The sequence below is a fragment of the Microcaecilia unicolor genome, chromosome 4 (assembly GCF_901765095.1).
Source record: "Microcaecilia unicolor chromosome 4, aMicUni1.1, whole genome shotgun sequence".
In the NCBI taxonomy this organism is placed as follows: domain Eukaryota; kingdom Metazoa; phylum Chordata; class Amphibia; order Gymnophiona; family Siphonopidae; genus Microcaecilia; species Microcaecilia unicolor.
In genome coordinates, this window is record NC_044034.1 from 120,498,038 (window position 1) to 120,522,443 (window position 24,406).

General features: G+C 46.5%; 1 protein-coding gene across 1 annotated transcript in view; it reads left to right on the forward strand.

Moving 5' to 3' along the window:
* MYCBP2 (MYC binding protein 2) overlaps positions 1 to 24,406 on the forward strand; it is a 937,772-nt gene that overhangs the window by 472,625 nt on the left and 440,741 nt on the right. Inside the window, 1 exon segment of the mRNA XM_030200587.1 lies at positions 8,678 to 8,796. Coding sequence (XP_030056447.1) covers positions 8,678 to 8,796 — 119 coding nt within the window.

The window sequence follows — 24,406 nt, forward strand, 5'->3', positions numbered from 1 at the left end:
GCAAGTATTCCCTCCGTTTATACAAAGTAGAGGACGAGTTTATTCCCTCCAGGAGGATGAGTTCATTCCCTCCATTTTTGAGTTCATGCCCTTGTTAATGGACCATCGTTCGCTGTGAGGAAAGTTCTTGTTATTCCCATTGCGGTTTGCCATACTGTTTTGGAAGCTTCAAATACTGAAGAGGCAGTGGAGCTAGCTGGCCATGAGGCACTGTGAAAAGTTGAGTGCTCTCTATCTCCCCCTGCTGGTTGATGGACACAACCCATACGTAATGGCTTCATCTGCTATGACTAAAGGAAAGAAAATTACCAAGGTAAGAACCTAATTTTCCCATACTAGGGGAAACTCAATGATGTTGAATAGGAGGAAATATTTTTTCACTCAGCGAAATAGTTAAGCTCTGGAACTTGTTGCAAGAGGATGTGGTTACAGTGGTTAGCATATCTGGATTTAAAAAGGGTTTGGATAAGTTCTTGGAGGAAGAGGCCATAATCTGCTGTTGAGATAAACATGGGGAAGCCACTGCTTGCCCTGAAATCAGTAGCTTGCAATCTTGCTACTATTTGGGATTCTGCCAGACCCCCACTCTCTGTACAGCACAGTATGAAGGTCAATGCTATAGAGTCCAGAAGGCTCCATGAAGTTTTAGGTTCCTCATCATTCCATGGTGTTTGAATCTGGTCTCAAAAGAGCCATGGGCTCCAAGATTTGCACCTCTGTGCCCCTGGGAAGGAATGCTCAAACCTTGGAGTCTTTTGGGCAGACGTTTTACCAGAATTCTATGCTTGTTTCATGCATAGTATCCCATCAGCTCTTAATGAGCATGTAGATGGGCTCCCCACTCAGGATCAATGGTAGGCTCAAGTAGAGTTGGCACCAAATCAATCTCCTCGAGCTAAGAACTATCTGGAATGCTCTAAAGGCTTGCAGAATGGTTAGCAAACCAAATTATCTTGATCCAAACAGACAACTGAATTTCATTGTAGTGTGTCCATGAGCAAGGAGGCGTGAATTCATACCTCCTGTGTCAGAATGCAGTCGGGATGTGGAGATGGGCCATCTCCCATGGGATGATGCTCAGAGCCACTTAGCTGGCGGGGAAGGACAATTGTCTTGTAGACAGACTGGGGTAATGCAGCCACATGCATGGTTTCTTAGCATGAATGTTGCCCAAAAGATCTTTCAAGAGTGGGGCACCCCCTTAATAGATCTCTTTGCGACCCACCTCAACAAGAAAGTCCCTCAGTTCCACTCCAGACTAGAATCCCATGGCAGACTAACCATGGATGCCCTTTTTGTTGAGTGGAGGATGGGTCTTTTGTATGCATATCTTTCAACACCTCTCATAGTGAAAGCTCTCTTGAAACGCCAACAAGACTGAGGAACTATAATTATTATCACACCATGCTGGTCGTGGCAGATCTCCTTCCCTCTACTTCTGGAGCTAGCCTCAGAAGATCTGTGGAGACACGAATGCTTTCTGATCCTTATCACTCAGAATAAGGGGCTTCTCCTACATTCTGACCTCTAGTCCCTAGCCCTCACAGCTTGCATGTTAGAACTGGACTCCTGCTGGAGGGTGTCTATCAGGTTCTGCTGGCTTCCAGGAGAGATTTCGCTGTGAGGTGATATAGTTTCAAATAGAAGAGGTTTCCCATCTGGTGTGAGGTCAAGGCCCTAGTTCCATTTTTCTGTCCTACATAAAACTGCTTGAATACCTTCTACACCTGTCAGAATCCAGTCTAAAGACCAACTCAATAAGGGTTCACCTCTGTGCAACTGTAACTTATCACTATGTAGAAGTTAGCCCACCTCTGCTCAGTCTTTAATTGTCCACTTCATGAGGGGTTTGCTTTTATTGTAGCCTTCCATCACAGTGTCCTGGGATTTTACCCAGCTGACAAAAACTCCCTTTGAGCCACTTAATACCTATCACCTGAAGTATCTGGCCTGGAAGCTTTTGTTTTTTTCGTGGCAGTCACTTCATCTCGCAGGGTCAGTGAACTAGAGTGGTTTTGTGCACACATCCTAAGTTCCTTCCTAAGGTAGTGTTGGAATTCCGCCTTAACCAGTCAGTTGTTTTACCAACATTTTCCCCAAAACCACATGCCCGTTGAGGTGAAAGCACACAGCAACCTCTGCACTGCAGTGAACAGGTTATGATCACCTGGGACATCCCCATCCCGACTGATAAAAAGCTGGATGCCAGAAAACTGGATATGGTGGTAAAAGAGAAACACCAGAATGGCATTAATTGGTCCCAAGTGATTACTCGGTGAATCGCGTGGAGAGAGGGTAGATCCTCAAGTACCAAGAAATGCAGTCCGAAACTATGCAATGTGGCAGAAAGATACAGAAATATTTACCATAGTTTTGGGTGCCACTTGCAAGCACACCTGGATAAGTTGCCTATACGTATTACATCTTATGAACTCCTCTTTCAAATTGACTAGCAGACTGCATTTCCTTTACTTTATGACCAAGCTGATGATACAAAACTATTCAAGGTTGTTAAAACACGTGCGGACTGTGAAATATTGCAGGAAGACCTTAAGAAATTAAGACTGGACGTCCAAATGGCAGATGTATTTTATTATGGACAAATGCAAGGAGATGCACATTGGAAAGACTAATCCCAAATCATAGTTACCTGATGCTAGGGTCCACCTTGTGGATCAGCGCTCAAGAAAAAGATCTGTGTGTTGTCGTTCAATGTGTGGCGGTGGCGGCCAAGAAAGCAAATAGGATGTTATGAATTATTAGGAAAGGGATGGTGAATAAGACCGAAAACACTATAATGCCTTTATATCACTCCATGGTGCATCCACAGCTTGAATATTGCGTTCAGTTCTTGTTGCCGTATCTCAAAAATGATATAGCGGAATTAGAAAAGGTTCAAATAAGAGCAACTAAAATGATAAAGGGGATAGAACTCCTCTCGTATGAGGAAAGGCTTAAGAGGTTAAGGCTCTTCAGCTTGGAAAAGAGATGGATGAGGGGATTGAGGTCTACAAATTCCTGAGTGGTGTAGAACGAGTAGAAATAAATCAATTTTTTACGTGTTCCATAAGTACAAAGAGTAGGGGACACTCGAGGAAGTTACATGGAAATACTTTAAAAACAATTAGGAGGAAATATTTTTTCACTCAGCGAATAGTTAAGCTCTGGAACTCTTTGCTGGAGGATGTGGTAACAGCAGTTAGTGTATCTGGGTTTAAAAAAGGTTTGGACAGATTCCTGGAGGAAACGTCCATAGTCTGCTATTGAGGCAGACATGGGAAGCAGTTGCTTGCCCTGGGATTTGTAGTATGGAGTGTTGCCACTATTTGGGTTTTTGCAAGGTACTTGTGACCTGGTTTGGCCATAGTTTGGAAAACAGGGTACTGAGTTAGATGGACCATTGGTCTGACCCAGTATGGCTACTCTTATGTTCTTATGTCACAGCTCATAATGTTAGTCAAGACTGCGTCAGTAGCCCGCTCGAGGTCAGCCTCTATCAAGTAGATTTGCAGACTTGCAAAGTGAACTTCAGTCCACACATCTTATCGCTGCTGCCTAGAATAGGAGATGCATAGCTAGTTTGTTCAGGCAGTCCTTCAGAATTTATTTGGAATCTAGAATCCAACTCCACCCCCTAGGCCCATTTGTTTTTTGTTCTAGGCTTGTCAGTCTGGTGCGTGTGCATGTCACTTCTTGATGTCCTGCTAGTGGAATGTCATGTGCAGTCTGCAGGAGTTCTTTTCTGTATTCTTTAGAACATAGGAACATTAGTGTTGCTATACTGGGAGAGACTGAAGGTCTATCAAGCCCAATATCCTGTTTCCAACATTGGCCAATCCAATGGCAGGCTTCCAAACAGTACAATAGATTTTATGCTGCTTATCCTAAAAATAAGCAGTGGATTTTCCCAAGTCCATCTTAATAATGGCTTATGAACTTTTCTTTTTAGAAGATATCCAAACCTTTTCTAAACCCTCCTAATCTAATTGCTTTTACCATATACTCTGGCAGTGAATTCCAGAGTTTAATTACACATTGAGTGAAGAAATATTTTCTCTGATTTGTTTTAAATGTACTACATTGTAGCTTCATTGCGTGCTCCCTAGTCCTAGTATTTTTTGGAAAGAGTAAATAAGTGATTCACATCTACTCGTTCACAACTCCACTCATTTTATATACCTCTATCCTAGCCACTTCAGCCTTTCCTTATAGGTAAGTTGTCCCATCCCCTTTATCATTTTGTTGCCCTTCTCTGTACCTTTTCCAATTCCACTATATCTTTTTTGAGATGCGGTGACCAGAATTGCACACAATATTCGAGGTGCAGTTGCACCATGGAGCATACAAAGACATTATAACATCCTCATTTTTGTTTTCCATTACTTTCCTAATAACAGCTAACATTCTATTTGCTTTCTTCACCACCGCTGCACACTGAGCAGATTGTTTCAGTGTATTGTCAATAGATCCTTTTCCTGATCGGTGACTCCTAATGTGGAACCTTGCATCATGTAGCTATAGTTCAGAATCCTCTTTCCCACATGCATCACTTTGCACTTGCTCACATTAAACGTCATCTGCCATTTAATTTTCTCACTAGTTATTCCCATATCTAGATCATTTATAAATATGTTAAAAAGTAGTGGTCCCATCACAGACCCTTGGGGATCCCCATTATCAATCCTTCTCCATTGAGAATGCTGACCATTTAATCCTACTCTCTGTTTTCTATCTTTTAACCAGTTTTTAATCCACAATAGAACACTATCTCCTATCCCATGACTTTCCCTCTATCTTAGGGCTTCCAGGTCAGGATCTGAAACTGGAGAGTTGGTCTTAGCTGATTCCTTTTGTTGGGCTGCCTGTGTCTGACTTTGTCAAGGGCAGTGTTTGTTGGACCCATGTCGGTCCCATAACCTTGGTACTGGCATGTTCTTCATTATTCCTAGTCCTCTGTATCCAGGCTTCTTACCCCTATCCAGGTATACTCGAGCAATGGGTACAGTCTCTTTGGATCCATTGGCTAACACTACATCTGTAGTGCACCCTGGAAGAATAGCATCTTCTTGCACCAGCTTTAGTCATAATAAGGTTATGCTAGAGCCAGTGTCCACTAACTCAGTTACCTGGGTCGGATTCACAGTTACTGGGGTGTGATAGTGTTGCAAGTTATTTCCTCTGTGGTTTCTAGGGACACTGAGGCCACAATCCTAGGGGTACCACAGTTCCTAGAAAAACACTCACAGACCGAGAACACAAACTGCCAGAGTTCTTAGTCAGTCCAGGACAACAGTGCTAACAAACTAATAGGTTTATTATCCCAAAAAAGAACAGTGAACGGTAAAAGTTTAAACAGCAAACATTAACAGGTAAAATATGAAGGGTTCAGTATTAAAGCTAAATGAACACTTTTTTACTACTTAAGTAGTACCAGGGGAGATAGGGAAAGTAACTGCTCCCAGGAATTGAACAGAGGTTTACTTCCTCCATGCTACCAACTCTGAGACCAGGGAGTTCCAGCACATTCTGGACTAGGGCCCAGATGCACTAAACTTAACGAGCCATTAACGATCAAGTAGTAAACCCTAGCATGCACCAAACGCCATTTCCCGATCACGGTAGCAGCTAATGAAAAAGGAATGCAAATCATTATAATGAGCTGCAGTACCATTGCAAGACTATTATAATGATATGCACTAATGTTTACCGATTCCCCTTACGGTGGAAACCCTAACGTGAGGTCTGCTGTGGGAAAGGGAAAAAAAAAACAAGCTGCGCGTCTGTGCCTAACATTGACATCCTTCAAGGACGTCCCTGACGAGCATTGCTTTCTTTTTTCCCTTCCGACGCCCCCCCCTGCCCGAGGTCGCCGCCGCTCCCCCTCCCCCCTGCATTGAAAGAGCTTCCGCAGCCCCGCCCCCCCCCAGGCCACCGCTCCCCTGCCATCCTCTGCACCCCCATGGCCCCGCCCCCGCCGCCCCCTGAGGTCATCCCTGCCGCCGCTCCCCCCTCCACCCACCGGGCCCTCACAGCGCCTCTCACCCCCGTGTGAAGGCGCTGCACCGGCCGCAGCAGGCAACAGCTGATTGCTTGGCTTCGAGACTTCCCTTCTTTCCTCCTTGGCCCGCCCTCGTCTGACGTAAGTTACCTACGTAAGTTATTTACGTCAGACAAGGGCGGGCCAGGGAGGAAAGAAGGGAAGTCTCGAAGCCAAGCGATCAGCTGTTGCTGCGGCCGGTGCAGCGCCTCACACGTGGGTGAGAGGCGCTGTGAGGGCCCGGTGGCAGACGGAGGGGGGAGCGGCGGGGGCCACGGGGGTGCAGAGGATGGCAGGGAAGCTGTCATTTCAGGAGAGGGGAGCGGCGGCGGCGACCTTGGCAGGGTGGGGGGGGCTGGGGCTGTGGAAAGCTCTTTCAATGCAGGGGGAGGGGGAGCGGCGGCGACCTCGGGCGGGCGGGGGGGCGAACACCGTCTATAAAGGACGTCCATAAGCACGTCATTTTTTTTTTTTGGGTTTGTTTTATTTTTGACATCCTTGGCATGCGCAGAGCAGCCAGCATAACGCCGATTCTCCAACCGTTTTACGAGGGATTAGAGAATGCAAGTGATTCCCTTTTTTTGATGCATTGCCATTCCCTACCGATTCGCTATGGAATTCGGTAGGGAATGACTCTAACGACGACTTTCGTGCATCTGGCTGTCGGTCTTTAACTTCAGGGCTAATCAGGACACAGAGCGTTAGCACTGAGGATGTTTTGCTAATGGCACTGCAGGTTACTTTTCCCCTCAGGAGTTTTCCTCTTTTTTGGGGGGGGGGGGGGGGGGAGGGGGAGGGGGGAGAAGGTAAGCTACAAAGAAGCTATAATGTAGAGGTCAAACACCACCTGATGACCAATCAAAGGAAATACATTGAAGGGAAGAAAAGTCATAGTTCAATATTACAGATCAACAGTGGCGTTCCTAGGGGGGCTGACACCCGGGGCGGATCGCCGATGCGCCCCGCCCCCCCCCCCCCCCCCCCCCCCGGGTGCAGCGTGACCCCCCGCCCAGCAAAAGACCCCCCCCCCGGGTGCACGCCACTGGGGGGGGGGGTGCCGCGCGCCGGTCAGCTTTGTTCGTTTCCGTGCTCCCTCTGCCCCAGAACAGGCTACTTCCTGTTCCGGGGCACAGGGAGCATGGAAACGAACGAAGCTGACCGGCACGCGGCACCCCACCCCCCCCAGCGGCATGCACCCGGGGCGGACCGCCCCCACCCCCCCCCCCCCTTGTTACGCCACTGCAGATCAAGAGCTTGAAGGTGCCTTGTTTTGCTACAGCTGGGCCTAGGGAATCTTGCGTCCTGTGCCCCCCTCCCTCTTTGGCAGGCCTGCATGGTTGCTTTTGATACTGTCAGTTCTGAAGATTTAAATTTGTTGCCACTTTACTACTAGCTGGGTCCTCATTTTAAGCTCTTTCTTTTTTTTTTATTTCCATTTTTTAAGCTCTTTTTAACTAGGTTGTACTATGTATTCTGTTTCTACATGTTCCAAGAATTTAACACACTTTATTAATATTGATGATGGCATCTGTCCATTTTTGGAGCACAGGAGCTGACCAGTTAATGATGCGTAACAGGATGAAAAAAATCTTTGTGTGCTGTCCATTCTCGGTTTTGTTTTTTTATAAACCTTGCAAGCACCCCCTGCTTCTTTGGGTGTCTAGTTCAGTTGGTACTATAAGCCTTCATTGCCCCAAATGTGTTTCCCCTATTTTATATTCCTTAGCGACTTTAATCCAGTTGTTAGGTCCTTGTATGTGTATATATATATATATATATATATATATATATATATATATATATATATACAAGGAGTGGTCAGTGATTAAGAACTGTGATCGCAATTAATCGCGCAATCAAAACAATTTTAGTTGCATGATTAATCGCAATTAATCATTGCATGCATTTTGGACACATGCTTTTCGATTTTTTTTTTAACGTTGTCCCAAACATCCTTTTGAACAAATGCTCAGTGTGGCTTTACGTTATGTTATTCAATTAGGGGTGGGCAACATTTAAACATTTTAATCAAAATTAATTGTGATATTAAAATTTTTAATCACACGATTAGTCGAACCTCTAGACTGGATGGCTTGGTACTAGTAAATTCCCACTGCATAGAAATTGTTTAAACATGCTGAATATAATGAAAAGTTGCATACACACGTTGCTCCCCCTCTTCTCCGTACAGGTATGTACCTTATCCTTTACTGCTTCATCCTTCCCCTTCACTTCCCTTCTGATGCTAAACCTGTTATCCCTATCCCTATCACACAAACACCCATTTCTCTCCTCTCCTACTGCTGACCCCCCCACCCCGTATACAATTCCAGCATTACCCCCCAACCTCCGCATTTATCTTAACATTTATCTGGCTCTTCATAGGGTCTCCGGCAGCGATTCCCACATGCTACATGCAACTGACGCCGATGTCTTCCCTCTGTTATGTTATGCCAATGTGAAATAGGGTAGGCAGGGGAGAGGAAGGCAGGCTGGGCAACAGACAGAATTTTTGCTCATGAATAAAAAATTTAATCGTAGTTAAAAAGAAATTAAGCACATTAATAGTGCACTAAATGCCCACCACCTTTTTTTTTTTTTTTAACTTGTTGAACTAACGGCATTGCTTTTTTTCCTTAGGAAATGAGGCTCTGTTTTCATTGGAGACTGCATCAGACTATGTCAAAGATGAAAAGGCTTGCTTCTATGGCTTCAAGTGTTTCGCTATTGGGTATGAATTTGGTCCAGGAGCTGATGAGGTGAGATCTTTTAATTCTATGCCACCATAGTTTTTATTTTCTTTTTTTAAAACCTTTTTATTGCAGGTGTGTGCATTGGTTCTGGTGATATTCCTGAGGAAAATCTGTGCAGCACGGAATTTCCACAGTCCTCTCTTGAACAGAACTATATTTGCATCACAAGGAATGATAGCTCATATAGGGTACCCCCCCTCCCCCCAGCATACAATACCATTTTACACTCTCCTGCACTGACTTTCACCTGCTGAGAGGACAAAGAGGGCAGCTGTATGTTATGTGCTGCATCATTGTCCTCCTGGAATCAGACTGCTAATTTGAATCATGCAGTTCAAGTCATTGGTCTGATTGTGGATTGCAGAGGACAAGGATGTGGCCCCATATTTTTTTTTCTTACATTTGTACCCCGTGCTTTCCCACTCATAGCAGGTTCAATGCAGCTTACATATTATATACAGGTTCTTATTTGTACCTGGGGCAATGGAGTCTCGCCCTTCCAGGCAGATAACAACACCATGGTGTAGTGCAAAATGGTATTATATGCGGGGGCAAAGAGAGCAAACTGGATGGATGTGCTGTGCTGGGGTGGGGAAGGGAGAAACTGGTAGTATATGCCCTGGGGAAAGGAGAATGCAGTCTGGGAGTGTAAAGAGGGAGAGATGAGTGTATTCAAAAGGGAGGGGAAGAATTTGGAGGGGACAAGAGGAGGGAGAGATTGAGAGCAAAAAGAACTAGGGGTTGTACTGGGGATGGAGACAGAACGAGGAGGGCAGTGAAGAATTAGGGGTCTTTTGGGGGATAGGTATAGTGAACAGAGGAACAGAAAAAGAGAAAGCAAGCTGGGAGGGGGGACAGGGTGAAAAAGACCTAGGGGTTAGATAGAGAGGTGAAAGGGTATTCAACCTGGGGGTTGGATCTGTGGGAATTCCAAGTATAGGGAGAGACCCAAGCATAGCTGACAAGGGTGTGAAGCCTAGAGAGTGAGATTGCTTGGAGGGTTGAGTCTTAGGAGTGCCTTGAAAGTAATAGGGAGTTAGATTTTATGATGGGGGAATTCTGCACGAAAAAATAACAAAGTATGCAGAATTTTCTAATTTTGTTTTGCACAGAATTCCCCCAGGTGTATGTTACTAGGAAGCTTAATAACTTCTTCCTATGTTATTGTATAGTATTTTGCTATGTTTGAAGTACAATTTAATCAAAATACTGATTTTTGGTATGTGATAATAGTTTTAGATCAAAAATGTTTTTAAGAGCTTTTGCATACCTTTAATGTTATCATGGATTCATGAATAGCCTGATAGGCATGTTTAGGGGGAAAACTCTGAAGCAAACTTGAATATTGGCAACAGCTTAAGAAGGCAAGTAAAACAGCTCATATATTCATAAGATAATAAATCTGATGAACAACATGAAGGATAATGTCAGTTGCTTAATGACATCTTCAAGAAAGGAAAATACTTGCATTTTCCCAGTCTCTTCTGTGGGAATAGTTCTTCTCAACTTGTTTGACCATGAGGGGAATAATCGAACGTCGCCGGCGAAATAGGTCGCCGGCGATCTATTTTGGCGGTGGCGCAACAGCCAGCCAGAACCGTATTTTCAAAAACGATGGCCGGTCATCTTTTTTTTTCGATAATACGGTGTGGGCCGGCGAAATGCCTTGGATTTCGCCGGGTTTGAGATCACCACTCTTGTTTTTCCGCGATAATGGAAAAAACTGCCGGCGATCTCAAACCCGGCGAAATCCAAGGCATTTGGCCGTGGGAGGAGTCAGCATTTGTAGTGCAATGGTCCCCCTCACATGCCAGGACACCAACCGGGCACCCTAGGGGGCACTTCAAACATCTTCTATAAACAACCAAATTAGCTTCCAGGTGCATAGCACCCTTCCCTTGTGTGCTGAGTCCCCTAAATCCCCTCCAAAACCCACTGCCCACAAGTGTGCACCATTACCCTAGCCCTAAGGGCTGAAGGGGGGCACCTACATGTGGGTACAGTGGGTTTTGGGGGTTTGGGAGGGCTCAACATTACCCACCACAAGTGGAACAGGTAGGGGGAGATGGGCCTGGCTCTGCCTTTCTGCAGTCCACTGCAACCAACAACAACTGTTCCAGGGACCTGCATACTGCTGTCAGGGTGCTGGGTATGCCATTTGAGGCTGGCATACAGGCTGGCAAAAAAGGTTTGTATTTTAATAATTTTAGTGTGGGAGGGGGTTGGCGACCACTGGGAGAGTAAGGGGAGGTCATCCCCCATTCTCTCCGGTGGTCATCTGGTCAGTTGGGGCACCTTTTTGAGGCTTGGTCGTGAAAATAAAAGGACCAAGTAAACCCGGCGAAATACTGCTTATCGCCGGGATTTATTTTTCCATTATCCGCGAAAGCCGGCCATCTGGTAGCCACGCCCAAACCTGCCCATGTCCCGCCTTCGCTTCGCCGCCAACACGCCCCTTTGAACTTTTGCAGGTGCGGCGAAGGGAAAGCGGCGAAGCTATCACAAATGTAGCTTTCGATTATACGCTTTTCGCCGCTTTTGCGAAATCGCCGGCCATATCCCGATTCGTGTCAGGAAATAGCCGGCGATTACTTTAGATTATAAGCTGGCATGCCTCTTTAAATGCCTTGGAAAGAAGACAGGGTACAAATGGAGACTATCCAAATGGTGAAATTGTCTTTGAATTTGATTTGTAACGTCCTCTCAGTGCCCCATTTTCATCACTGAGCTCAGAAGAGGTTATAATGGTGAATGAATTCAGTCTATGATGAGGATGAGATACAACACAAAAACAACTTGGGCACTTCTAAACAGAATTTTGTCTTGTTCCATAGCTGTGCTGTTTTTATTCAGTCTCCCCTTTAGATCTGAATGTTCATTTCTCAAATTAAAATCCCTGCTCAAAATATTCTGTGACATTTCCTGATACTCGTCCAACTTAGTCCCACGCTGGAGTCTGGATGTGACTGCCTCCTCAGACATTCCTCTTGTGGTATTTTATCCTTTCCTTTCCCCCAGTGTCACATTGTTCTTAAGAGTGCTCATTTTAAAAGCACATAGACTTACAATGTGGGTCTTGTAAATTATGTTGGTTTCTTGTTTTCCCCCTTCCCCTCCCCCCTTTATGATTTTGTAAATCGCTTACATACATAGTTATGAGCAGTATACTACTACTACTACTTATCATTTCTATAGCGCTACAAGGCATACGCAGTGCTGTACATCATACACAAAAGACAGTCCCTTCTCAAAGAGCTTACAATCTAGATAAGACAGGTAAACAGACAGAACAATTAAGGGTAAGGGAATAAAGAGGTGTGAGGATAAAGGACAGGGCAAGTGAGTTAGGAGTCAAAAGTAGTGGTAAAGAGGTGGGTTTTGAGTTTGGACTTGAAAACAGCTAAAGACAGGGCTAGACATACAGGCTCGGGAAGTCTATTCCAGGCGTGAGGCGCAGCGAGATAAAAGGAACGGAGTCTTGAATTAGCAGTAGAGGAGAAAGGGACAGATAAGAGAAATTTTTCTACAGAACGGAGTACTCGAGGGGGGATGTAGGGAGAGACGAGTGGAGAGGTACTGGGGAGCAGCAGAGTGAATGCACTTATAGGTCAATAGGAGAAGTTTGAATTGAATACGGAAACGGATAGGGAGCCAGTGAAGTGACTTAAGGAGAGGGCTAATGTGGGCATAGCGACTTTGGCGGAAGATGAGTCGCGTAGCAGAGTTTTGGATTGATTGAAGAGAAGAGAGATGGCTATGAGGGAGGCCAGTGAAAAGTAGGTTACAATAATCAAGATGAGAGGTGATAAGAGTGTGGATAAGGGTTCTGGTAGAGTGCTCAGTAATGAAGGGACGGATTTTGCTAATGTTGTAAAGAAAGAAACGACAGGTTTTGGCGATCTGTTGAATGTGAGCAGAGAAGGAGAGAGAGGAGTCAAAGATGACCCCCAAGGTTAAGAGCAGATGAGACAGGGAGAATGAGAGTGCCATCCACCGAAACAGAGAAAGGGGGGAGGGGGAGTTAGGGGGAAAGATGAGAAGCTCGGTTTTGGCCATGTTAAGCTTCAGATGACACCCAGACAAGCAGGCTGAGACATTGGTCTGGATGGTTGTTGAGATTTCTGGGGTAGAGAGGTAAATTTGGGAGTCATCAGCATAGAGATGGTATTGAAAGCCATGGGATGATATCAGAGAGCCAAGGGAAGAAGTGTAGATGGAGAACAGGAGAGGACCGAGAACAGAACCTTGAGGTACACCGATTGGTAGAGGGATAGAAGTGGAAGAGGATCCACCAGAGTGTACACTAAAGGTGCGAAGCAAGAGGTAGGAGGAGAACCAGGAAAGAACAGAGCCCTGGAATCCTAATGAAGACAGCGTATTAAGGAGTAGGCTGTGATCAACAGTGTCAAAAGCGGCAGATAGGTCGAGAAGGATGAGGATAGAATAGAGTCCTTTGGATTTGGCCAGGAACAGGTCGTTGGAAACTTTTGTAAGTGCAGCTTCAGTTGAATGAAGAGGGTGAAAGCCAGATTAGAGTGGGTCAAGAATAGCATGAGATGAAAGTCAAGGCATCGTTGGTGAATGGGTGCGTTCAAGTAACTTGTAAAGGAAGGGGAGGAGGGAGATGGGTCGATAGTTGGAAGGACAGGTAGGGTCAAGTGAAGGTTTCTTCAGGAGCGGTGTGACCACAGCATGTTTGAAGGCATCAGGAACGGTCACAGTGGAAAGAGAGAGGTTGAGGATATGAGAGATAAAAGGGGTGAGAGTAGGAGAGATGGCGTTAAGAACTTGGGTAGGAATGGGATCAGATGAACAGGTAGTTCGTTTAGAGGAGGAGAGAAGATGTGATGTTTCTTCATCAGTGACCTCAGGAAAGGAAGAAAAAGACAGAGGGGTTGAGGAAATAGGGGAACGGACAAGGGGGAGGGAGAGGAGGGGGTGGTTTGGTAGAGAATTTGAGGTTTATCTTCTGAACCTTGTCATGGAAGAACTCAGCTAGGGTCTGGGGAGATAGGGGGAGTTGGGGGTGGAGGCACTTTGAGGAGAGAGTTTAGTGTGGCGAAGAGAAGTCGAGGGTTTGAGCCGAGAGAACTAGTCAGCTGGATGTAGTAGTCCTGTTTGGCAAGCAAGAGAGCAGATTGGAAGGAGGTCAACATGAATTTGAAGTAAGAGAAGTCAGCAAGGGCTCGAGATTTCAGCCAGAGGTGTTCGGCAGAGCGGGTACAGGAACGTAGGTAGCGGATTTTAGGGGTTAGCCAGGGCTGGGGTTTGGTACGTTTCGTAGGACGGGGCATGAGAGGTGCAAGAGTGTCTAAGGCAGAGGATAGAATAGTGTTGTAGGAAGAAACGGCATCATTGACAGATTTGGATCGTGTAGTGGTAGAGAAGAGGTTCGAGACATTGGAGGATAAGGTAGTAGGATCAATGACTTGGAGATTCCTAGATAAATTAATTAAGATTGGACGGGAGGAAGTTTGTGTGAAGGTTATTAGATGATGGTCAGAAAGGGGAAGATTTGAGATATAGGAATTGGAGGGGGAGCAGTTATAGGAGAAGATAAGATCAAGACAGTGACCATTTTGGTAGGTAGGGGAAGTGGAGCATAGTTGAAGATTGAAGGAGGATGTTAAGGTGAGAAACTGAGAGACGTAAGAGTTGGAGGGATCATTAACATGAGTGTTAAAGTCGCCAAGGATGAGAGAGGGGGAGGAAGGATCGTGAAAGAAGGAAAGCCAAGCGTCAAAGTCGCTGAGAAAGGATGAAAGGGACCAGATGTGAAATAATAACATAATAAATGATGGGAGAGAGAGACCAATATGGCTGGCCTATTGAGTCTATTGAAGGAGGTTATCTGAGTTGTATGTGCTGTGCAGTACAGGTTACTTTCTCCATACCTGTATTGCTGGGGTTATACCTCCCACTCCGTGCAGGTTAAATTTTCCCATGATTTCTTACAAGTGCAAAAGTATTTATGTAGCTGAAGTGCTCTATTCTTGGTTTGGATCCACTCTTTTTTTTTTTTTTTTTTTTTAAATCCAGTACTTTTTGGAGGTTATTCTGGGCATCCACAAAAAAAATGTTTTCTGTTTTTGACACGCTTTATAACATCTACCAAACAAGTAATATATCAAGAATTACAAAAAATAAAAATTTGAAATTAAACTAGTCGACAGCACAGCACAAGTCATTCTTTGGCAAGGTCTCCAGAAAAAGCCATTGCAAAACAGGTCCCCATCGGGATCAGCCCATCTAAAGAGAAAAACCCAGGCGGTACTTTGTGACTATAGCGGATGTTATCGCCTGAAGATTGGATTTTCTATATGCTGAATTCAAGCTGATATAGTGGTACCGTCAATTTTATATACAGTGAAGCCACATTGCTGTACACCCGAAGTTAAGTGCTGTTTTTTTATTTTTTGTAATTCTTGATATATTACTTGTTTGTTAGACATTATAAACTGGAATTCAAGTTTTTGAGATGGTTAAGTCTATCAAACAATTTTTGGAGGTTTTTCTAGACCGATGATTTATGTTTTGACCTATCACATTGTTCAAGTGGACATATTTATGTTTGAGTCCTAGTATTGTTGATCTTAGTGTTTATGAGGTCTTTTCCTCCTTATTTTTGAGACCCGGGGGGGGGGGGGGGGGGGGGGACTGGGATTCAGGTGGTGGCAGCAATTTCAGATGGTACACATTGGGCCCTGGCAGGCTAACGAAGGCTGTAGTTGGTGGGCATAGCTTATTCTGGCGGTCTCTGGGATGCTTGGAGCCCAATCATTGTCTAAAAATTGTCTATGCATAGTTGGCTGCAAACAAACTAATGCTGAATCCAAAAAAGCCAGAACTCTTGGTTTTACTAGGGGTGATTTCTAAAGTGATCAATTTATCAGACTGTGTGGCAAGCTTTGGTGCATTTTACCATCTTCATTAAATTAGGTGACTTGATCAGGGGTCTGGGGAGGGGAGTTTGACTCTTCTCAATATCTTTTTTGCTCTAGTGCTGCATTTTTACTCCAGCCCTGAGCAGGATTAAAGATTCAGTGCTAAGAAAAGAGTAAAAAAAAAAAAAAATCCATAGTAGATTTTAGTGTGTGTTTTTATATTGGAAGCAATTTTCATGTTCATTGTGCTTTTCTTTAGCACAGTGTTTTACCACTGATTTTTCCACACTAAGAATTCTTACAACATCTGGAGGAAGATTAGCACACGATAATATTAAGTAAAGTACTATGCTAAAAGATAGCATCAGAGGCAAAGTAACTGAAATGTTGGGGTATGAGAGAGTAGAAAGGCATTGTGAGTCATTTTATAAAAGGGAAACAGTACTTAGTTGATGTGAGCTATAAATCTCCAACACCGATATGATTATCTTCAACTAAATTTTTAAGATTGCAGTGAAGGAGCAAGTGATGCTGGGGGGTGACTACTCTGTTAGATGTTAATTTGTGTATCAGTAATGTGGGAACAATTAGAAGAGTGGAGGTTCTACATTCACTGTAATACTTAGGAAACTGATAGAACCAATAAGAAAGTTTGGCAATTGTGGACCTAGTACTTAAAAATGAGGAGGATGTTTCCAGTAATAGGTGGTTAGCCAACTTAGTTATTGTAGGCTTTGCAGTTCAAAAATAACTACTACTGCTACTTATTTCTGTAGCACTACTAGACATACGCAGTACAAGAGCGAAAGCAGAGATTATTTTTATTTTGTCTTTTATGAAAGGTAGTAGATGCCCAGAAGTAGATATGGGGGCAAGCAAAATAGTAAAAGAATTCAAGTATGCTTTGGACAGATGCAGAGGAGAAAGGCTAAGTGGAAAGCAGGGAGATAACCAGAGACAAACTGGTCTTCACTGGTAGTATGCACATAGATTGTCAAGAGATCTTTATTTTCCTGTAGATATGCTACAGTACCACAGCGTTCTCATAGGAGATGAACTCCTTCATTCTTTTCAAACTACACAGTTATGCATCTCTCAGTTTGATTATTTAGACTCAAAATGCAAGAACTGTTCAGCGAATTCTCTGAGGAAAGCAGGCTGATTACTCTGCACTATTGGGTTGTCGTCCGTGACGGCCCAGGAGACCGGAACAAACTTGCAAAGCAAAGAAGAACTTTCTAGAATGCGCCGCGCTTGCACAAACGGCTTCCCGCCCGTGACGCGAGCGTGCCCTCATCAGTTCTTTTCTTTCCGTGGTCTGAGACACAATTTTTTGCTGTGCTCTTGTGTGCCCTGGAGACTCAGTTAACATTTATCGCTTTTCTCTTTATTCTTTTTTCTTTTTATCTAGTGTAGATTTTTGAATATGTATATAAAAAAAGTTAATTTTTTCCTTTATATTTCTTATTTTTTTGTCACTTGTTCAAGTTTCCTTTCCTTTTCCGTCGCGGCCGCCTTTTAGGCTGCTCGGCCGGGTTTTCTTCCCTTTTTTGTGCCTCTTTAATTGGCACGATTGACTCTTAATTTCGCAGCTGCTGTTTTTCTGTCCATGTCATCGACCGGACCATCTCGGGTTCCGACCCCCACGCGTTCTGTCTCCAGTGCCTTAGGCCCGATCTGCCAGCTGCTTGTAAGCTGTGCCCTTTGATGAAAAAAGTGTCTCGGGAGGCTCAGCGGGAAAAACGTTTGGCTGATTGGTCCGGTCCTTTGACGTCGGCATCGATATCACTACTGAGGTCGGCGGCGTCAACGTCGAGGGAAGCAGCGACTTCGAGAGCGCAGGTAATGGCTGCCAAAAGACCACAATGTGCTGGGAGCAGCGAGGCATCAAGCGGGTCTCCACCCGTCTCAAGGCCTCCTGCTATGCAGGCCCCCCTGGACCCGACCTTTGTCAGACCCGGCACCAAGGAGGAGTGTGGATTCCACGTCCTTGACGGTACCGAGGAGTCTCGACGACGGGCGTCAAGCGAAGGCTAAGAAGCACCGTCATCATTATCCTTCCAGGCACAGTACCGAGAGCTCCGGGGAGCCGAGGGATTCGTCACCTGAGATGCGTCGGCGCCGAGAGGACCGCTCACCCTCTATACAGGAGGTGCCGATGAGTCAGTCTTCTGGCAGCCTGGTACCGCCTCTCGAGCCCCAGGAGATTCTACCACCGGCCCCACAGCCTTTTCCGATGGAGGCTCTCAACGAGCGCATCAGGGCCCTTATTCCAGAGCTTCTGGAGGGATTGCTGCGCCACTCTGCATCGGTGCCAGGGGTGCTTGTGCCTTCTGCATCGACTGCGGAGGCGGCATCTGGGCCTTCGCCTGTGGTGAGGTCCCCATTCGGCGTCGGCCGCCACCCAGGTCGGTTCCCCCTCGACGTCGACGGAGGAAGCTTCACCGCAGTCCACACAGGGGTTGGCTTCTCGACATCCCCCTTGAGGACGTCGATCCTCGATATCGAGGCAGGCTCGGGTTCAGGCAGCTCTTAGAGAGCTTTTGTCCGACACCGATGAGGAGTGCTCGTGGGAGGATGTCATGTTCCTCACCTGTTCTGCGCTCCTCCCGACTGGGACCGGCCACGGGCTCCTCAGAAAGAGAGGATGATCAGGCTTAGGAAAGGTTGGTTCAGTTTCCTAAGTCCGGCATCTAGCTTGGAGCAAGACCACAACCATCTTGGTTAACTCAGAGGATCAGCCATGTTTCGGTTTTCCTAGTCCAGCAGCCGTCATCCGACTTGGAGCAAGGACAGCAGCCATCTTGTAGTAACGAGAACAGGAAGGAACTCCATATTTGGTCTTGGGAAGATCTCCTATGGGGGCAGCCATGTTGGATACAGCTGAGTATGGTTGGCTCTGATTGCTTCTCTATTTAAAGCCCTGCCTTCAGTCCTTCTGTGCTTCGGCTACTACTCTATTCCAGGGAAGTTGCAGTGTGTATTGGATCTGTATTCCTAGTTCTGGACTTTACTGCTTGTTCCTGACTATCCGTGTTTGCTGCCAGCCCTGACTACTGCTTGTTCCTGACTACCCGTGTTTGCTGCCAGCCCTGACTACTGCTTGTTCCTGACTACCCGTGTTTGCTGCCAGCCCTGACGACTGCTTGTTCCTGACTACCCGTGTTTGCTGCCAGCCCTGACGACTGCTTGTTCCTGACTATCCGTGTTTGCTGCCAGCCCTGACTACTGCCTGATCATCTCTGCTTGCTCCTGCCTCTTTCTTCAGGCCAGTCCGCCAACCCCTGTGGTTCCTGAAGTCCCGTTGGCCGCCTGCAGCTGGGGGCTCAACTCCCGGTGAACGGTGGTCGCCACGGGTGAAGTTAGGGGTTGTCAAGCTGTCCTTTGGAGGCCAGTGGTTATCTGCCTCCAGCAGGACCCAAGGGCTCACAGTATTCAAAACCAGACAGAAGAAGAGGAGGATCCCAGATACTTTTCGGAGGAAGAGTCATGTGGAGTTCCCTCTGATCCTACTCCGCCAATTGAAAGAAGGATGTCTCCCCCTGAGAGTCTTTCTTTTTCCTCCGTTCAGGAAATGTCTAAGGACATTCCTTTCCCTTTGGAGGTTGTGGATGAGCCCAGGGCTGAGATGCTTGAGGTCTTGGACTATCCTCCGCCCACAGAGGTTGCAATGGCCCCCTTGCATAATACACTCAGGGACGTGCTTATGCGAAACTGGTTGTTCCTTCTTTCTAATCCAGTGGTCCCCAACAAATCTGAGTCCCAGTAAAGAGTCCATGGAGAGCCTGTAATAGTGAAGGCCCAACTTCCTCACGATTCCATGGTGGTGGACTCTGCTCTCAGGAGAGCCAAGAGTACTAGAGACTATACCTCGGCGCCCCCAGGCAGAGAGTCTAGGACCTTGGATTCTTTTGGGAGGAAAATGTATCAGGCCGCTATGCTCGCTGCCAAGATACAAACTTACCAGCTCTACACAAGTATCCACTTTCAGAACTTGGTGAGGCAACTGTCCAGTTTGGTCGAAGCACTCCCTCCGGAGCTCACCAAACCTTTTCACCAGGTGGTCAGGCAGCAGAAGGCGTGTCGCAAATTCCTGGCCAGAGATACATACTACACTTTTGATGTGGTATCCCGAGTAGCTGCTCAAGGTATAGTGATGTGCAGCCTCTCATGGCTGCGTGTCTCTGACCTGGATCATAAGACCCAGCAGCAAATGGTGGATGTTCCTTGCCGGGGGGGGGGGGGGGGGGATAATCTTTTTGGAGAAACAGTAGAGGACATGGTCGATCAGTTCAGAAAGCACCACGATGCTATGGATTCTCCCGCTGGGCGCCTTCTGCTACCGCCTCCTCATCTAGGAGGTTTTTTGAAGGGAGGAGGGGTGCTCCCTATTCTTACAATAGGCGTAGGTACACTCCTGCTTCTCGACTGCCTGTTAAGGCTCACTCCCACCACGCTCGTTGCCGTCAACGACGTGCGACTAAGGCCCCTGCGGCTCCCCAGCAAAAGCAAGAGACGGGCTTTTGACTGGCTCCAGTGCAGCATAGCCTCAGAAAACGTGTCCGTGTCAGACGACTTGCCAGTTGGAGGGAGGTTGATATTTTTTCACCAAAGGTGGCCTCTTATAACCTCCGACAGGTGGGTTCTTCAAATAGTCCGGTTAGGATACACTTTCAATCTGGAATCCATGCCTCCAAATTGTCCACCGGGAGCTCAGTCCTTCAGCTCCCAGCACAAGCAGGTATTTGCAGAGGAAATCTCCGCCCTTCAAAAGGCCAATGTGGTCGAACCCATTCCACCAGAGGAAGAAGGGCTGGGATTCTATTCCAGGTACTTCCTTGTGCAAAAGAAACAAGGGGAGATGCGTCCCATCCTAGACCTAAGAGCCGTGAACAAATTCCTAGTCCGAGAAAAGTTCAGGATGGTTTCCCTGGACACCCTTCTACCCATGATTCAGGAGAACGAAGGATGCCTATACCCACATCTCAATACTCCCAGCTCACTGGAAGTATCTTTGATTTCGGTTGGGAACACGGCACTTTCAGTACTGTATACTGCCCTTTGGTCTCGCGTCTGCGCCCAGGGTTTTCACAAAGTGCCTGGCAGTTGTTTCAGCATCACTATACAGACTGGGAGTGCATGTCTTCCCTTATCTCGACGATTGGCTGGTGAAGAGCACCTCGGAGTCAGGCGCTCTACAGTCCATGCAGATGACTATTCAAGTGCTACAGCTACTGGGTTTTTTTTTTTTTTATTTGCATGAAGTCTTTATTGACAAGTAATACAATATCCAACAGAACAATACAAAATAAACCTTACATTACATTCCATAGCATCTTGACACAAGTCATGGCTAACACTTGGCTATCACTAACATATCGCTCTTCCCATTGCTATGAATGTGGGATCAGTACATTTCACTTGTGTGCCACCGTGCCTGTGCAAACATATAACCTTCAAAACTCCAGTCTTTATAACATTTTTTGAACTTTAATTGAACTTAACCTATTCCCTTATCCCACCCGCTTCCCATACCTCCCCCCTCCCCCCCAACAGGACTCGCATTACTCTAGCCCATGACATCGTTATGGTTGTGCATGACAAATAAAGGGATCCCATATAGAGTGCCACTTAGTTATTTGGTTGCGCCTCTCAGCCAGTAGCCTTTCCATCTCACACATGTACCCCAGTTTCTGGAGCCATCTCGCAAGCGGTGGGATTATAGGCTGTTTCCAGCAGGCAGCTATGACAATTCTAGTTGCACATGTGGCATAGCGCATCAAAATTTGTTGGGTGGCGGAGAAGCCCGTGACTTTAGCAGAAAATAAAAAGATAGTTGGGTGCCACGGGATCAGGCCACCCAGCCACGCCTGCAGTCTGCTACGGATCGCTTTCCAAAAAGCCCTGATCTTCCCACAGTTCCACCAGTTACGCCCCATAGAACCCGTGAAGCCACAGCCCTTCCAACACAACCCCGAGAGTGCCGGGTAAATGCACCTGAGACGTTCAGGTGGCATATACCACTTAAACAGCACTTTAATGGCATTCTCTCTAAAAGGTACATAAGACGACACCCCCACCGCAGCCCTCTCCACTCTCTCTCATGCCTCCTCCTCCAGCTCCATGCCCAGCTCCCTCTGCCAGCTCCTCCTATGAAGCGTGTAACGAGGTGTTTGCTTATTAATAATTCGGTATAGGCGTGATATCATCCCCCTGGTCATGGCTGGCCCCTCACAAATTTGTTCAATGGTTGTTTGTTCCTTTTTCATCACTTCCTGGACTGCCCGTGTCTTAAGAAAATGTGACAGTTGTATGTAAGCATACTCATCATTCCCCATGAACGGGAATTTCTCTCGAGCGTCTGAAAATGACATGAGTGCTTCCCCCTCATACAGTTGTCCCCACCTTCGCAAACCTCCCTCTTACCATCTGGTAAATGTTCCCCATTCCGTCCCAGGGTAAAACAATGGGTTATATGCAATAGGAGACAGACGAGACAGTATACATCGGTGATGTGGAAAAAGACTGTCCCAGTTAGATAACGTGACATAGATGGGCTGGCTTAAGTGCTCTGAATAAATAGAGTCCAACTAAAGACGCTGGGCTCGCAACTCCTCCTGGATTGTCTGAGACCCACCCGCCTTATGCTGCGCCTCTAAAATCCGGATTCTATCCAGGCAGCAGGCCAGCTGGTTCCTACGAGTCCTGGCTCGCTTGCTAGCTATTTGTAAAAAGTATCCTCTAGACACTGCTTTCATGGCGTCCCACACTACACTAAGAGGGGGGCCCGACTCCCTGTTAAGCTCCAAATATTCTTTTAGCACTTTCCTACATCCCTCAACAACCTCCCTCTCTTGTAGTATGCGTGCATTAAGAGTCCATCTCTGGTCCTTGATCTCCGCTTTGATAGTTGGCAGTGTGACCCACACCGGAGCGTGGTCAGACAGAGTCACACTACCAATACCTGCACTCGGGCCCCTTTCTGACAGTGCTACATCAAGAAAAATATAATCGATACGTGAATAGGAAGTGTGCACTGCGTAAAAGTATGTGTAATCCCTTACTTGTTCGTGAGTCAGCCTCCACACATCTAAAGTCCCCAACGAGTGTGCTAGGGATCCCAAGGCCAGAGAGTCTCTACTCACTGGTTGCTGGGTTACCCTGGACCGGTCCAATACCGGGTCCATAACTCCATTAAAGTCGCCCCCCAGGATTATGGATCCCTGTGCGAAAGTAGCTAGGAGATGCTTCACCCTGGAGTAGAAGGCCCCTTGTTGTTCATTGGGTGCATAAATTGAAGCTAAAGTTAGGTCTACCTGGTCTAAAACTATGTGTAGGAACAAAAAGCGCCCACCCGGGTCCCGCTTGACCTTCACTATGTGGGGTGAAATTGATTTGTGGAACAACACTGCCACGCCTTGTTTCTTGGAGCCTTCGGTGGAGGAGGCAAGAAAAGCCCTGGGAAAGTCCGGATGGGAGAGAAGACTCTCATGCCTGCGGCGAAGGTGTGTCTCCTGCAACAGAACTATATGGGACTTCAGCTGTTGGAATTCCTTAAACAATTTCTGCCGCTTTTGAGGCATATTCAACCCTTTTACATTATATGATAAAATCTTTAGGTCCACACTCATGTTTAAGTGACAAAACTACTTGTGGCGAGCATTGAGAGACAACCCACTACTTGCATCTGCATCCCCCAAGAACTGTAGTATGCGCGTTCAGTCCCTACCCGCCTACTAAGATCAACTACCCCCCTACCTCCCCGTATCCCCCCATACCCCTCATCCAAACAACAACCAGAGGTTGTAGACCCCTATGTGGGATTGGAGAAAGTGACCCATCGTGGCCCAGACTGCCCCCCCCCCCCCGGTCTCCTCCCCTTCGACCATCAGACTGCCTCCAGGCCCAGATCCCTCCTGAACCTACCCTTATTAAAAAACATCCCTTGTTTACGACCCTGTCCCCCAGCAGTCCCCTAATTAACTCCCCATACACCACTCATACCATACCCTCACAACCTCCCAGATACTTCCCCAAAACATTCAGCAAGAATTCGTGCTAAATCTTAAACATAAAACATCTAAGTATATTGAGACATAGCAAATCATGGATGACACGATTGTCACTATTCACCAATTACCACGAGTTTGTCCATCTTCCCTCCGACCGCTTCGGAGATGACAAATCATATTGTAGACCCCGACTGTAATGCTGTGCCAGGGCTCAGGTCATTTCTGCTGCGACTTTCCGTTTTGGATTCCTCCTTTTGGTGGATTTGGGGACCCTCTGCCATTTTTGTAGTTTCGCTTTGGTTGCCGGTGCCACCGCACCTGGGGGTGACTTAGAAGACACCAGGCCCGCCACGTGCAGGGATTCCCAAGCTTCAGTTAGTGAATAAACTCTGTACAAAGAAAAAGGAAAACCCCACCGGTATGGGATCCGCTCCTTAATTAAGATGTCCAAGCCTGGCTTCAACTGGCGTCTCTGTTGCAAGGTGAACTGCGAGAGGTCCTGGTATACAGATATTTTAGCCCCTCCGAACTCCAGATCCTGTTTCTTCCTGGCGCAGGCAAGTATTTGCTCTTTGACTTCGTATTTGTGGAACCGAGCAATCACATCTCGTGCTCTATTTTCCTGTCTCTGGCCCAGAGCTCTTTGTGCTCGGTCTAGCTCAATCGGCACTATTGCCGCCTCCGCACCCAGCAAGTTGGCACACAGGGTCTGCACTATTT